We start from the raw sequence: 15906 nt of genomic DNA on the forward strand, positions 1-15906 counted from the left end.
TGGCATTTAAGATATCATATTACCGTTGACAAACATTTTTGTAATAATACAGGCGCATTCCAAATTTTGATGTACAAAAAGTTCTAAGCGAAACAATAACGAAACATGCTGCTTGACAATGTGTGGTGTGAGGTACTTGAACATAGCTTGCTCCAAAAACGGACAGCCTAATCAGAGTTTTTTCTATGGATAACACAGGAAACATTCTAAGCCGCACACAAATGAAACCTGCTTGACAGTGTGTATGGTGTGGTATTCGACCATTGAGTGGTGATGCTTATAATGATGGTGATGATGAGAATGATGATATTTCAAAGTGCAAGACCAAAACACGATTCTGCTCTATGCACAGTAAAAAATGACATCGTCACAAGGGCTGCCTTCTCTAATTGTTTTACACGCATAAACATAGTTCATTAAAAGGTGATGCTTTATATTTTCCATAAAGGTGTTTGTGTAATTGGAAGCTGACACCGGAAGATTTCTTGTAATTTTCTGTTTTGTCCGTAATTAAAAATAAACATGAACATTTAAATAAGCGGATTTACCTTGCTTATAGCACTTCCCGATGATTCAATAATTGTTCTCCCAAATAGACCAAAATGTCCATTTCATTCCGTGCAAGTCAACTGTTCAGCATCTTTTTTTTTCTAGCAATTTAAATAATATTATCAGGTACTCATTCACACAGAGTCTAGTGGGATAGTGTGTATAATGTGCCTTACCCAAGAATACGACATTGAGTTTTGTTACCCACCTAGAGTTACTGGCCATGCCAAACATTGCATAGTTTTGTTACAAGGCGAGGCAATGTACCACTGAGCCAGCGCTTCATTTAGACTTGACCTACCACCTGAATTTAACCAGTTAACCGCCGTACTCTGAAATAAAAACACACTTTAAAATTTGGCAAGAAAACTCATCCTTCCAAAATCGATCGATTTAAATGACCCTCATCTTGGCAAAAACTTTGCGAGATACAAAAGTATGTGCGGCTAAGTGGTCTTTGGATCAGAGGCCCTGGTTTCGAGTCCCACTCTGAGGGACGCATAGGTGACTCCTTGGAAAAGGCTCTTTACTCACACTATCTCACCATACTCAGGTGTAAAATGAGCACCTGCCCATTATCAGTGTTGTCTCTGTCGGAAAAACAAATGTAATTTCGCCAAACAGTCGTCACATCTCGTCTTTCAAGTTAAGTGTTGCTGTTGGCCAGGGACCTCTTGTAAAGCGTTTTCAGCACGTTTAAATGGATATTGCGCCATACAAAATCTCATAAGTATAATGATCTAAATTTAATATTATTTTAAATACCCCTTGTTTCTGGGTGCATATTTTTTTTTCTCATCTACCATTAGTTTACATCGGCATTTTACTTCATTATTATGAATGCTGGAAAAGAAGAGAAAAAAGATGAGATTGAAACAAAAGCGGACATTGTACTCGACTCTTTGAAATTCTACGAGAAACAACTCGCTAAAAGAGAAAGTCCGTTTTTCGGAGGTAAGAATGATGAAGTTTTATGCTTTGATGGTATATGGTGCTGAATATCATAAACAAAAGATAAACAAAAAATAGATTAATAAATCAATAAATAAATGGATTATTTAAAATATGACAAATAAATAAATAATTAAATAAAAATATGATAGATAGTTGAAATAATAAAAAAATAAAATAAATGAATAAATAGATAAAGAAAGAAAGTATGAAAGTAGCAATTGTTGCTGGCATCTTTTTTTTTACTTGTTGTTGTTGTTGTTATTTCCTCTTCTTCTTCTTCTTCTTCTTCTTCTTCTTCTTCCTCCTCCTCCTCCTCCTCCACATCCTCTGCTTTCCCTCACTCTTCTTTTCAAGCCATTCTACACCCCTCTTATCTCTCTCTCTCTCTCTCTCTCTCTCTCTCTCTCTCTCTCTCTCTCTCTCTCTCTCTCTCTCTCTCTCTGTCTGTCTGTCTGTGTATTTTTGTTTTTGTAATGCCCATGTGTGTATGATGGTGTGTTGGTATATTATTTTTTAAAGGTCATTATAAATTATGTAATAAAGCATGGCAAACGGAACATGATATCAAATGCGATCATAAATCACTTCTTTTTGGTGGCGAGGTGATTTTTCATTGGATTGTTCTGATTTTATACTTATTCATTTTGCTGTATTACTTTCCAGGTGCACATCCAGCAATGATAGACTATTTCATTTGGCCCCACTTGGAGCGTTTGGCTACGATCACCATGACAGTACCCAGAGTTGTATTGTCCAAGTCTGACTTTCCTAAACTGTCTGGCTATTGGGATGACATGACACAAGTCCCTGCAGTTAAACAGGAAATGTTTGATGCTGACTGGCATATGCAGGTAAATTTTCCTTTTTTCTTGAGCTAAATCAATGAGGAGCTGATGTCATGGCGAAGTGAGAATTTGTTTTCTTCATTTAAAAAAAAACAAGGTCACACTTGTATCTGTGAGACTGATAACAAGAAATGAAGTGAGTAGGAAAGTGCCAGAAGACAACAGAGAATAAAAACTTCGCCGCAGCGATGGGGGCTCAAACCCGCAACCTTACTGGTACGACAACTGTGCCTGGCCGGGGAGATCATGTTGTGAGACTGCTGTGAACAGAATTGCTGATAAAAACTTATCTTATATTCTTAATTACATGACTTGGTATTGAAATATGGTGCATTTATTTGAGGTCTCATAACCCAAAACGTTGTGGGCTCATTGTGGTGATAGAAATAATACTCTCTAACTAATATAAATGTGTTCATTCCACCATATAACATCAAGCTCATTGTTGTGTTCGGCTATCAGAACTGCAAATATGTGCACGTGGCATCGTAGTTAATCAAGTTTATATTCGATTATTTATGTCAAACACCAACATTAGCCATATCCATATCCTAATGATTTCAACTCTTTGTTGATAACTTACTTAAATAGCACTACCGGGTTTTTTTTTTCTCCAACTGAATGCCATTCCGATTATAAACTATAAAATCAACAAAATAATTTATTTAGAATACATTCGAGTACGGTTTCCTCTAGCTCATTTCAATGTCCCATTTTCTTTCTTTATTATTCTTTGTACACTGTTTCCTTGAATTACGGTTTCTCCAAACTTTTTTGCAGGTCCTGACAAATTAGAGAAATCTGTATAATTAAATCCATTTCAACTAAAACTTTAATTTTAAAAATTTCAGATCAGAAAACTCGTGAAAGAAGGTAAACCAGCAGGAGATCATGGTCTGGAGGATTGAAATGAATCCAAAATTCATGACGATGGAACATTAAATGTTCTTATTCGGATGGTCAATAATAAACTATTATATTCAGGGTCCCCACCGGGTCGTGAAATCGGGAAAAAGTCGGGAAAAACAAAATCAAGGATTATGTGAGGCACATAGGTGGGATAGAAAAGTTTGAAATTGGTGACAATTTATTTAAGTCATGTGGATTAGCCAGTAGAAGGTACAAAGCTTATTTGGAGGAGAAAAAAAGCAGTGGAGAAAAAAGTGGGAAAAGAAAACTAGCAGAAGAGGAAGTTGTTGGGCCTCCATTTCTAAGAAACTTGAGGAGAAGGAGGCCTCCTTGAAATTGTTGTAGAGGAAGGTTAGTTTGTAAATAGTCTTGTCCATAGTGTATTATAGTAAAGTGAACAATGAAAAGATTGGACCTCTCTATTATTGGAAATGTGGCGGAGTACTATTGCATGGTTGATGAATCATGAAGAGAAAGCAAAAATTGAATCAACTGATGGCAAGGAATCTAGGGGTAAGATGTAATGGTTAATAAATAGCTAGTATAATCATCTGTTCTTTGAAGGCTACACTAGCGGGTGGTTGGATGGGAGCATCAACCTTGAATTATATACCTATGATGTTCGCATGGGTGTACGATCCGATAGTGATGTCGTTTCTTCTTCTCTTTACTAGCCTATCCTGCTTCTTTGGTTTGTGATTGTATTTTTGACAGGGGATATTTTTTTTTCTGTAAATCTTCTGCCTGTTTGTTCTTGGTTATTTATAATTTAGCTTATATCTTTAGGTTATGATTTTGATTTACATTTGTACTATTTTTGTTAGATTGCTTGTTTTTTTGTTTCAGCGGTCTCTCATATAACCTCATTTGTGTTGGAAGAGACCTAAAGCAATAAACAAAAATAAACAAAAAAAGGCTACACTAGTAAATGTACATGTGCACTAATTTAAAGAAGTAATGATATTTTATTATTGATAAATGGCTTTTTAAAAAATCATTCTTGACGCATGACGGAATAATTTTCCGCCGCGCGATGGGGTCTTGAAAAAAATTTCAAAGATTTGGTGGGTACCCTGTATATTGCTGATTTATAGAATGGACTATGCTGACGTCACTCAGCTCTTTGTTATTATTTTATAAGTTCTATCTAAATTATATCAATCAGATTATAAACGTTAAAGGTTATACACAGTTGTGTGTGTTGCTATGTTAAATTTGATTGGCGGGTGTTGTGAATATTTTACGCATAGCATCAATATGCTGTTACTCTATGTGGCGATGAATTATAGAATAATTAAACGCAAACTGTAGAATCGGTTGATGGATGTTAAAACATGTGCCATATTATCTGTTTTAATTAGAACTACAAGGTCCATAAAGCTGAAAGTACAGGGGTGGAAATTCTTTCAGGACGAGAGCGAATATTAATGAATTATATTGATATTCACTCACTCACTCACTCAATCCCATGACCAAATGGTCGTCGGGGGGGACTTGCGTGAAGCAGAAGTTACAGTCGTCCTCCATGCCTGCCTGTTGCTAGCCCTATGTAGCAGCTCTGGAACCGACATCTCTGTCAATTCTTTTATAAATTTCCAGCCACATCTTCCTTTGGTGCCCTCTTCTGCACTGGCCTTCGACTGTGCCCTGTAGGAATGTCCTGCTCAGTCTATCGTGTTGAGTATGGTGTCCAAACCAAGACAGTTTTCTGCGCTTCACAGTCACTAGAAGAGGTTGTTGTGGGCCTGCCCGAGCTTCTATTTCTTCCAGAACGTCTTCGTTTGTGCGATGCTCCGTATATGATACGCGTAGCAGTCTTCTATAGCACTTGCTTTCAAACGCCTTTATGCGCCTTTGTATATCCATTGTAAGTATCCAGGCTTCGCATCCGTACAACAAGGTTGACAACACCAGTGATTTATACAGTTTGACCTTTACATTAAGACTCATGCTACTTTTCCAAATCTTTGTTAATTGAGTCCTCACTGATGTTGCCATTGCAATTCTCTTTCGAATTTCAATTGTGCTAGTCCCATCTTTGCTTAGTATCACACCTCGATATTTGAATGTCGTGACCTCTTTTTAGTTTTTCATTTCCCACTGTGATGTTTGTGTTGCTTTCTGCGTTGCTGTTCACCAAGATTTGTGATTTTCCTGTATTATTTCCATTCCATATTGCGATGCACATTCAGCTAGGCAGTCTGTTAAGTCTTGTAGTTCTTGCTCTGTGCCTACCAGTAGGTCAATATTGTCCGCAAATCTTAAATTAGACAAAGGGCAGCTGCCGATGGATATCGAGGTGTGGTAACCCTCCAGCACATCTTGCATGATGCTTTCAAGGAATATATTGAATAGCATCGGAGGTAATATGCAACCCTGTCTGACTCCTACAGTAGTGTTGAAAGGAGTTCCTAATTTGTCATTTACCAGGACTGTGCTGTTTGACCTGCCATAGAATGCCTCTATTGTCTGGATGAGCCCTTCTTCAAAATTATATTCCCTCATCACATTCCAAAGACCATCATGCCAGACTCTGTCAAATGTCTTCCTGAAGTCTAAAAAATTATGGTACAGCGCATGCTGGTGCTGAAGGCTTTTCTCTGTGAGCACCCTGCAGTTAAATATTTGCTCCACGGTACTTCTTCCTGTTCTGAATCCTGCCTGTTAGTCTGCCAGTATAGATTTCATATTATATTAATATTAATATTAAGCTTCAATAAATAATATGAAACAAATGATTGTTGGCGTTTTGGATTTCCTTTTTTCAAGTGAAAGAAAACTGGAATATATGTGACCCACTTTGACCATCTGGTGTTATGTCGGAATAAATTTGATGAGGAAAATGGGATATATTTCGTTTTAAGTATTTTACCGTTAAAAAAAAAAAAGAGAACTCACTCTTCCTCAAACAGAAGACATTTATCTTAATCGATATTTTATAAGTAGAGCTTGAAACGGAATTTTAAGCAACTGATTCATCCTGACATAATACCATTCTGGGGCAATGGGTCAACAATGGATTATGTTTAGTATGGCTATGTGGACGTAGTAGGACACTTGCTTTCAGATCGGAAGGTCCTGGGTTTGAGCATCGCTCAGCGCATAGTTGAGTCATTGGAAAAGACTCTTTACTCACATTCTCTCATCGAACTCAGGTGAAAAATGAATACCTGGCCATTATCAGCAGAAAAAAGTGTATTGTCGCCTAACCAGCGTCATGTCTAGTTCTATATGTTACGTGTTGTTGTTGGTCAGGGACCCTTTGTAAAGCGCTTGAGCACGTTTAATGGATATTGCGCTCTATAAAAGCTCAACTTATTTAGGAAAAGGAAAGAAAAAAAAAAGAAAGAAATAAAAGAAACAGCAAGAATAATTATGATAATAACAATGCTAACTCATAATTTAAACCATAATCGTCTACAAGGAGATGTCAAATTGATGCATTAAGGTGTTGAAGAGTGGTAAAAATTGGTGTGAAACTGTGAAATGATAAATTGGAAATGCAGGGAACCATCTTACAAGACCCAAATCTTAAGTATCCAGGGTCTGCGCAACAATCTCAAAGGTGTTGCCCCGAAGATAGAGGGCCGCCAGTCCTCTGAGTGGAATCTATCGGGATCTGCTTGATGTGCCGACCAGACACCCCTGGTGACATCCGCTCTGGCAATGTGCTGTTCAACAGTGAAATGCTGCATCCCCATATGGGCTAGACGTAGGAAAGTCGACAAGGTAGATGCCAAACTTCACAAGTCAATGCTCATAGTATCAGAAACACTGTTAACAACACCCAAAAAATCGGGCTCTGTTATATCGGGCCCAGGGGTTGCTGGGCAATCCCTCTCAGATGCGAGATGGATGGTACCCCAACTGCAAGTCGAATGAAGTCACGGTGACCTCTGAACTTAACAAGGAGTTATCAGGGTTCTGTATCAGTAAGAGTAAGAGGAGACATTGAGTGGCATCCAACAAATTACGGACCAGGACGTGTCCAATAGAAGCCAACCTAGATCAGTGTGGTCTGCTAACGGTCTTAGGACTGCAGAGGAACTACTATAAAATTGTAATGTGACGCAGCTGGTGAGTGAGTTAAAGACAGTTTATAAACGCGGAAGTATTTGCTGGCTTGACATCATGATAGCATTTTAGTGTAATCATCAAAAGCTGCTGCCATAATGTTCAGTTTTGTCTTGTGTTTTGTCACTCGTTTTTGGCCTGGTTCGAGTTCTTCTATGAGTGGCAGTTGATTCCTTTGAAAAGGCTCTTTATTCACATCACTCAATGCACTCGGGTGTAAAATGATTACCCGGCTGGCAAAAGTGTTGTCTTTGTAATAAAATATTGTAACAATGCCTTGCAGGTGTCATGACTCGCCCTACATATTTTGTGTTACTGTTAGTGTTAGCCTGGGAACCCCTTGTAAGGCAATACGTATATAAAATCCCAAGTTGTTTTATATAGTTTTATTTATTTATTTTTTTTTTTACAATGTTAGCAGGACACTAGGATAGTATAGCCGTATAACCTAGGTGCTTTGGAGTTCTTATGAGTTCGCACATTGAATAAATGGTGTGTTTGGGCATGATGTATCATTAAGTTGTAACTTCCATCTAGAAACTGATTTAATTCTTATCGGGTTTTTACTTTTGAAAATGATAACGCATGGGTTTTCAGGCAAGAATGTATCTCCATTGATAGTTGAGCACGGGTTATGCATTCTCGGTGATTAAAAAGTTGCTGATTATTCTCAGATATATAAATCTTTAAAGTTAAAGTCAATTTTTAAAGATGAGATTTCTATTTATAGAGTCACTTCTCACTCGTGCTTTTAGCATTAGCACCAAAAGCATCTGTCTTTGTCATCATCATTGCCTTTTTCACCCTGGGTCAGGGTATAGGCCACAGACAGTTTCCGTCCTTCTCTATCTTGAACTAACTTTTTAAACTCTTTCCATGTCTTATCATTTCTCTGTATATCAGCTTCTTTAATTCTCCATGTTCCCCGTGGCCTTCCCCTTGATCTTCTGCCCTGATGACTGTCTTACCAATCCCAAAACAATAACAGTCAATAAAAAGGACTAAGCAACATGTCTACAATAAATAGAGGCAAAAAAATATTATTATATCGAAGAGAATAATAATTATTCTATGTATGACAAAATAGATTATTCGAACAAATGATCTCTCTCTCTCTCTCTCTCTCTCTCTCTCTCTGTCTCTAACTCTATGTATGGGTATGTCTCTCTCTCTTAAACACACACATTCTCTCCCTCTCCATCATCCTCTCTCTCTCTCTCTCTCTCTCTCTCTCTCTCTCTCTCTCTCTCTCTCTCTCTCTCTCTCTCTCTCTTTTCTTTTATTCTTTCACCATCACATGTCATATATATAATATATATATATATATATATATATATATATATATATATATATATATATATATATATATATATATATATATATATATATATATGGATATGGATGGAGTAAGAATTTCTTCTTCGGACATTACGCCGACTGAGGACGTGGAATAAGCCCACAGAAACGAACGTCTCGGCCATATAATGTGAGTGACAATTTGTATTCTATATTAGCTCTAATCATAATTATCGAGCACTTTCGTACCTACGAGTACCCACCAACACTCATACATATATATATATATATATATATATATATATATATATATATATATATATATATATATATATATATATATTATATATATATATATATATATATATATATATAATATATATATATCAATAACGCTTTCGTTTACTCCTTCTCTCTCTCTCTCTCTCTCTCTCTCTCTCTCTCTCTCTCTCTCTCTCTCTCTCTCTCTCTCTCTCTCTCTCTCTCTCTCTCTCTCTCTCTCTCCATCCATCCATATCTTTCAATTTTAGTAAACGTTCATGTTAGATTACCATTGCCAATGAATTTTAAAAGACAGTCTTGTATTTGAGACTAAGAAAAATCAGTTCTCAAACTCAAACTAGCTGAGTGTAAAAGTTTTGAGTTTGTCACCGGTAATTCCCTTCTGTTGTGCGCTCTGTATTAATTGTGTGGCCAATTCTGTCGCTCTTTTTCTGTCCACCTGCCCAGGTGCCCGTTCCGGAAGCTTGTCAAAGAAGAGAACGTCGTTTGGACAAAAACTGTCTTTTTCTTCATCTACGTAATTGGATCGATAATGATCTTTGATGTCGGAGGCAGTCAGGTTACATCCGACTTTTTGAACAACGCATGCGCAGATATTTTGGAAATTCATGTCATCTGGTATTGGCACAACAACAACCTGATGATAAAAATAATAGTAATAATTATGATACTGACGATGATGATTATAACAATAATGATAATAATAATAATCATTATCATCATGGGGGGGGGGGGGGGGGGGGATGAGTAAAATCTCATTCGGTATTGATGCTTGCTTCTTTGTATATAGAGCTCCAAGAATAAGTTATTGGGACTCTCAAACATTAATAAGGAGAGATCTAAATTATGTTGCGATTTATCAATTGAATGACAACGACCCACAGTGATTAGTTAAACATTCTTATTTAATATTATAATAAACAATTAAAACAGAAAGGATGGAGCGTTGATTGATGAAATCAATCTTGGGATCTTATCTAAAGTAGACATTACCCTCGAGGCGTTGTGAAAAAGTAAGTACAATATCAAATTAAAAAGTTAAATGTGTTAAGAATCATAATTTATTCCCAAATGCAGATTTAATGAAGAGAAATATTGTAATATACTATTTTAAAGACTTGATCTTTTTGAAACCCAATCAATATGATAGAAAGTTAAACTCAACTACTTTAGATATCGATGAATTAAAATGCTCATATAGTTGGAATTTGAATCTTCAACAGCTGGACTGTTACGACACAACTTGCTTACAGTCTTACATACTACTACCTCAACTCGTGGCAAAATGGTTTCTTAATTCTGAGACAATTGTAATGGGATTAAAGCTTTACAATTATCTTTTTTTTTTCTTTTTTTTCTTTTTTTTTTTTTTTTTTTTTTTTTGGTAAAAAGCCAAAACATTGGGTACTAAGGGAGCGTTCACATATTACGTCATCAGCTAGGGGGGGAGGGGGGGTCTACCAAATGTTGACATGTGTTGACATGGGGGAGGGGGGGGGGGGTCAGACCCAAGATGATGTCATCAAAACATAGGCAAATTAGGCCTATTTTATTAAATGCAAGAGCTTCAAAAATGGCATTCAAAATAAATTAGCAAAAAGGTGAAAAATTATGTTGATCTGGAAAAAATGAACTTTGAAGCTGCTGGAAAAATATTAGCCAATATTTGGTCCGAGTCGATAATAGATGGATACCCAGTAGTTGGAAAATTCATCCCTCCACCTGAAAATCCAAGACCCAAACTTCAATTTCAAGAAACAGATGATTGGAAGATAAAACACATTCGTCAATCCCAATATCTGCTGCAAATAGTGAAATGCAGTGACAACTCATGCTGCAAACCTTGGCGTACTAACTATTCATCTTTTTTTTCCAGAGCGTTTTCTGCCACCACCTGTACCACTTGCTTCATGTGATGATGGTTTGGAGATAGGCAATAATGGAAGATTTGGAAGCCTATTTCAAAGTTTGTTCCTTTCAAAACAGCTAAAGATAAATTGCTATGATGAGTATTGCCCATCTCTCAAGAAACAAGATGGGAAAGGGGTATCACTTCTCAAAAGGCGAACTTGCCCTAAATGTTCATTGTATCACTCCTCGATCACAGCAATGAAAGACCATTCACCAAAATGCGGCATACCAGAAGAACAGCAAATGGGAGAAAGTGATGACGATGAAGATGAAATTGATGATACTATTTATAGTACATTGCCAGAGGTCCAAGGCAGAAACATTTTTGAATCAATTAATTTTATGTTTGGAAATTGAAACAGAAATTCATTCCACTAAAAGGCTAATATGCTATAAAATAATTTGCCTCCTATACTATTTTAAATTACACTTTCTGAATTTTTTTTAATAGCACCTGCACCAAGTAGCCTAATTTAAATAATGTTTGTTAGATTTTATCTTTGCAAATTTAAATTTTATGTCCCCATTGTATCGTAAAATATAAATTATCAACAGTTTCTGAAATTAATAAAATGTCTGAATGTGTTTTATCAAACGTTGATAATCAATGTTTATGGTTTGAAAAATGAATAATAAATATTGTGAAATTAAAGTTATCTTTTAGTTTTTATTAAATTAGATGACGTCATCATCTGTTGGGGGAGGGGGGGGGGGGGGGGGTCAGGTCAATGATGACAAGTGATGACTTGGGGGAGGGGGGGGGGGTCTAAAAAGGGCAAATTTTTGATGACGTAATATGTGAACGCTCCCTAAATCTTTTAATTATTCTCATGTGAATAAATCCCCTCGAACATTTGTGGAAAGTTACCTGTCTGCTTCGGTCCCACGTCTTTGAGACTTTCGTTCACACAGCGAATTTGTAAATCTGAAAATAATTTATAAAAATCAGTAGATATATCTATTTATATTTATTATTTAGAATATATATCAATTACGGAACATATTTTAAATACAAAATAAACCGGACAACTTTGTCGTGTTGGAAAGCTGACACTGGTGGCTACATCTAGTACATCAACTCGCTGAATACGGAAAAGTAAGACTGAATGACGCGAGTTCTAATAGAGAAATAGGTAATAAACACAAACGAATATAACAGCTTTAAAAAAATAACAAAATATCAAATAAGGAACGGTTCGGGCTCAAAAACCTTCTTCAGTCAACAACAAAAAACATTGAAAACATAAATACATTACCATAAAAAAATAAAATCGTCGGCACGTCCTTTCTTTAAAATCTTGGGATGTAAAACATCCCGAGATTTTTATGCAGGGACTCAGCCCAGGTACCTACCGTAACAGGTCCGATGGCGAGTGTCATACCAAAAGACCACAAAGCCGCAAACATTACTTATTTATGATTATCTATTTATTATTATTTTTTTTGGATGCTCCACTTGTCTTGGTTGTAGTTCCGCCTTACTGAGGCCACAAACAGAAAGCGCATTATCATCACGGATTTTACTTTCCCTCTCTGTTGCACTCCCAACTTTATATCAAAAGGCTACCTTTATTCCAATTCTAGGGATTCTAGAATCTGCAAGTCAAAAGACCATGATCAGTAAAGTGAAAACAAACAGCTATACTACTATCTCTCTCTCTCTAGTCAGCTGATCCTGCGTAGGACGTTGCTTCCCGAACTTTCTTGCGAAACAGATTACGGTTTTCCGCCAGTCTACTTGCTTGAGTTGCTGTCATTCCCAGCCATTCACATATATCTTGTTCCCAGCTTCTTGTTGGCCTAACTCTTCCTCTCTTGCCGTCTACCCTTGTCTGCAGAATGCGCTTTTCTAATGATTCGTGGCGAGTCGTGTGGCCAAAATAGTTCAGTTTCAATTTCTTTATAGTTTGAAGAAGAATTGGTGATTTTATTCCGATCCTTCTCAGGACTTCTTTGTTTGTTTGTTTTTCAGTCCATGATATTCTGAGTATTTTTCTGTAGCATGCCATTTCAAAAGCTGTGATCTTTGTGCTCTCTGCTTTGCTGATAGTCCATGCTTCGCATCCATATGTTGCAGTTCGGAAAACAACACTTTTGAGGATTTTGATTTTTGTTTGAATGCACTGCCCTTTCCAGATATTATTCATCTTTTCTAGCTTTGATCTTGCCATTGCTAGTCTCCTCCTGATCTCTGGGGCCGATTTCCCGTTGTACTCAATCCTGGCTCCAAGATATTCAAAATACTACTATCTACTGTTGTAATTATTAACCTTTCATTCGGGGAAGTTCTTCTATATGGAGGACGATCCATTTCTCAACCCTCTGGAACAAACTTCCAAAAGAAATACGGCGTTCTTCATCGGAAGATTTGTTTAAAAAGCATCTTAAGACTTTGTTATTTTCCAAATTGAATGGGTGATGCCCTTGTACTGTAAAGTTCTCTGAGCACATCCTCGTGATATGGAATAGCGCTCAACAATTATTATATGAAATTTTGCAGTGTGGCCCATTGCACAGGTAAATTCTCGTAAACTCCGTTTAAATATCATCTTCAAAATCTGTTGCTTTGCTGTTTAGAAATTGTTCTAATATACTTTTCCAATGCACGCGTCTTAACGAGTCCATTATGGCATTCGGTTTGGTTTAGGCGGTAGTTGAATTTGAAAACAATGCTTCGGCTATTTGTGAGACGCTGATTTAGAAATTCAGTACTTTTTGAAATGATCTTCTAAAAAAGTACCGAGGCACACTCCTTAATTTAACATCGTGGTCCAGCAAAATGATATGACTACTAGGCATCTTTATCAGCGACAAAATAGAGATAGAAAATATAAATTGATCAACAACTGTACCTGATTCTGGCACACCACTGTCAAAATCATGAAAATGATCTGCAGACTTGAATGTGTTGTAGGTGATGCCAGGACTTTCGGAGGACATGTAACGAACAGTTATTCTGTTGGCGGCTGGCATCAGTTTCTGAACTGCTTTCTCCCTCACTGGCATTGCTCCTGGAGTAAATAATAAATGACGCCTAATGTTTTAATGCGTGACGAGATAATTTGAGATAAAGTCGAAAACGGTTTGAAATATAGAGCCCTCGTGGTTAACATATTATGCGAGAACCACTCTCAACACATTAATTGTCAATTCTCTGTCTGTGTTTAAAATTATTATTTAGGCGGCTAATCAGTTCACTTTTGTATTCTTAATTAATATTTTTCATTCGGATTGTTTTCAACAATATTCTTTCTTTTAAAATAAATTATCATGTTAAGTAGGTATCTTAACTTAAGGATGTCTGAAAAGCGTTGTTTTTATGTCCAAGGAATCATTAGGTATCTTGTAATAACAAACACTATGATATAATATGTAATGCTACTAGAGACGAACACTGTTGACACGTGGCTTAAAAATCAATTAAGGTTTCTTTGTGTTCTTCTTGGACACAAAGCTAAACTGAAACAAATAAGGCATTATTGCATTTTTGAGAGGTAAGGTGTAACAGTGTTACAAAATGTCCTTCCAAGTAAGAACAAATTATTAATCTAAATCCTTTTGATAGTATTTTCTCTCTCTATTGATTCACCCGCAAAGGGACCGTGATTAATCTCAGATGTAGTCAAGATTTTGTCTGACCCCCCCCCCCCTCCCCCTGTCCACTCATCAGTGATTAGGTAGCTGGGCCTGTAAGAGCTGGCCGAAAGTGCTTTACGATAGACTAGCGTCATATCCATATGATAGCAAACAATTCTGCTGTCCGTTTCACGCTGTAGAAACGGGGGAAAACTCAGGCTCCGTTTTTTTTTTCGGATCGGAAGAACTACTTTTGTAGGGTATGAAAATGAACTCTAGTTAATATTACATACTAATCAAGTGTTTGACCATCTTTAAAGGACGAAGCTGCCAATGTTTCTTATTTAGTTAATCTCGAAATAGTACCAAATTGAGGCGATAGCTTATGTGTGTACGATGACCGATGATTGATGCACATTTCAGGTGGTGTTGTGTTGTATGATTGGTCCCGATAATTCAGTTAAAGAGCACTCACTTCACAAAGGGATCGTGATTGACCCCGGGTGCATTCGAGATTTTAAAATGAGCCCACTGTCCACTCAGCAGTGATTGGGTAGCTGGGTCTATAAGAGTTGGCAGAAAGTACTTTGCAATAGACTAGCGTCCTTTCCAAATGATGGCAAACAACTGCTGTTGTCTAATGGCTCTGAAAGACTGCTTTTGCATTGTATGAAAATGAGCTCTCATTAATATTACTTACCGATTATAAGGTGTTTGACCATCTTTAATGGACGAGGATGCCAATGTTTCATAACTGCCTCAGCAAGCGGAGGAATCATGAAGACCATGTCAATCTTTTCTTTCTCGATGACATCAGCGAGAAGCTTGTCTTCGTGTATATTCTTTGGTGGTGGTGCCCATTGGTCAAGGCTGACTCGGGTCACACCCCAAACCAAGAAATCTCCCGGGAAGTTAGTAGCCCATGTGGGTGGCGTGTTGTTGAGGTAGTCCTTTTCACCATGAAGAATGACTTTCGCTGTAAATTAATACACACGTACAAGACTATAAGTGTTATAAACTCACAAGGACACGCATACACACACAGATGCATATACTCGGAAACATAACTTTTTGAGAACAAAATGATGATAAGGACCAAAATAATAAATGATGATGATAGTTGTGGCCATGATATATATATATATATATATATATATATATATATATATATATATATATATATATATATAATATATATATATCCTTTCTTTAAAAAAATATAGCATTGTGGAGAACATTGTGCTTATTTGAGTCAATAAAAAAAATTGATACGGCGCACAACTCTACTGAAAGATTTGAAAATTAGAAATGTATTTTTTACAGATAGATAAACAGATAACTTGATTTCCTTTTATAATTTAAAGTCAGTTTGAAAGTTCGTTGAGTCAAACAGATATCATAAAATATGTACCAACGACGACACTTGACTCCCAAAATCAACTAATTTTGACACTGTAAAAAGTTGTCAATTTGCGTCATCTATTTAAGACATCAAGTATTATTATTACTT

At 36.7% G+C, this 15906-nt stretch overlaps 2 protein-coding genes across 9 annotated transcripts in view; one reads left to right on the forward strand and one right to left on the reverse strand.

Moving 5' to 3' along the window:
- The window catches only part of LOC144962830 (glutathione S-transferase omega-1-like), a 47441-nt gene extending 41449 nt beyond the window's left edge, over positions 1-5992 (forward strand). For all 8 annotated transcript variants that reach the window (XM_078896143.1, XM_078896140.1, XM_078896137.1 and 5 more), the window contains 3 exons: positions 1359-1503; positions 2167-2354; positions 3200-5992. In XM_078896143.1, the coding sequence (XP_078752269.1) occupies positions 1359-1503; positions 2167-2354; positions 3200-3256 (390 nt within the window). In that variant the 3' untranslated portion in view covers positions 3257-5992. The remainder of the gene's footprint in view (positions 1-1358; positions 1504-2166; positions 2355-3199) is intronic.
- A 3427-nt stretch (positions 5993-9419) lies between these two features.
- The window catches only part of LOC144962832 (uncharacterized), an 18198-nt gene continuing 11711 nt past the window's right edge, over positions 9420-15906 (reverse strand). The window contains exons 5-8 of the mRNA XM_078896144.1: positions 15097-15372; positions 13673-13831; positions 11689-11745; positions 9420-9546 (exon numbers count right to left, since the gene is read on the reverse strand). Of these exons, the coding sequence (XP_078752270.1) occupies positions 9521-9546; positions 11689-11745; positions 13673-13831; positions 15097-15372 (518 nt within the window). The 3' untranslated portion in view covers positions 9420-9520. The remainder of the gene's footprint in view (positions 9547-11688; positions 11746-13672; positions 13832-15096; positions 15373-15906) is intronic.

This window comes from Berghia stephanieae, chromosome 1, assembly GCF_034508935.2.
Source record: "Berghia stephanieae isolate SIO BIC M18660-M18661 chromosome 1, UCSD_Bste_1.3, whole genome shotgun sequence".
NCBI classification, from domain to species: domain Eukaryota; kingdom Metazoa; phylum Mollusca; class Gastropoda; order Nudibranchia; family Aeolidiidae; genus Berghia; species Berghia stephanieae.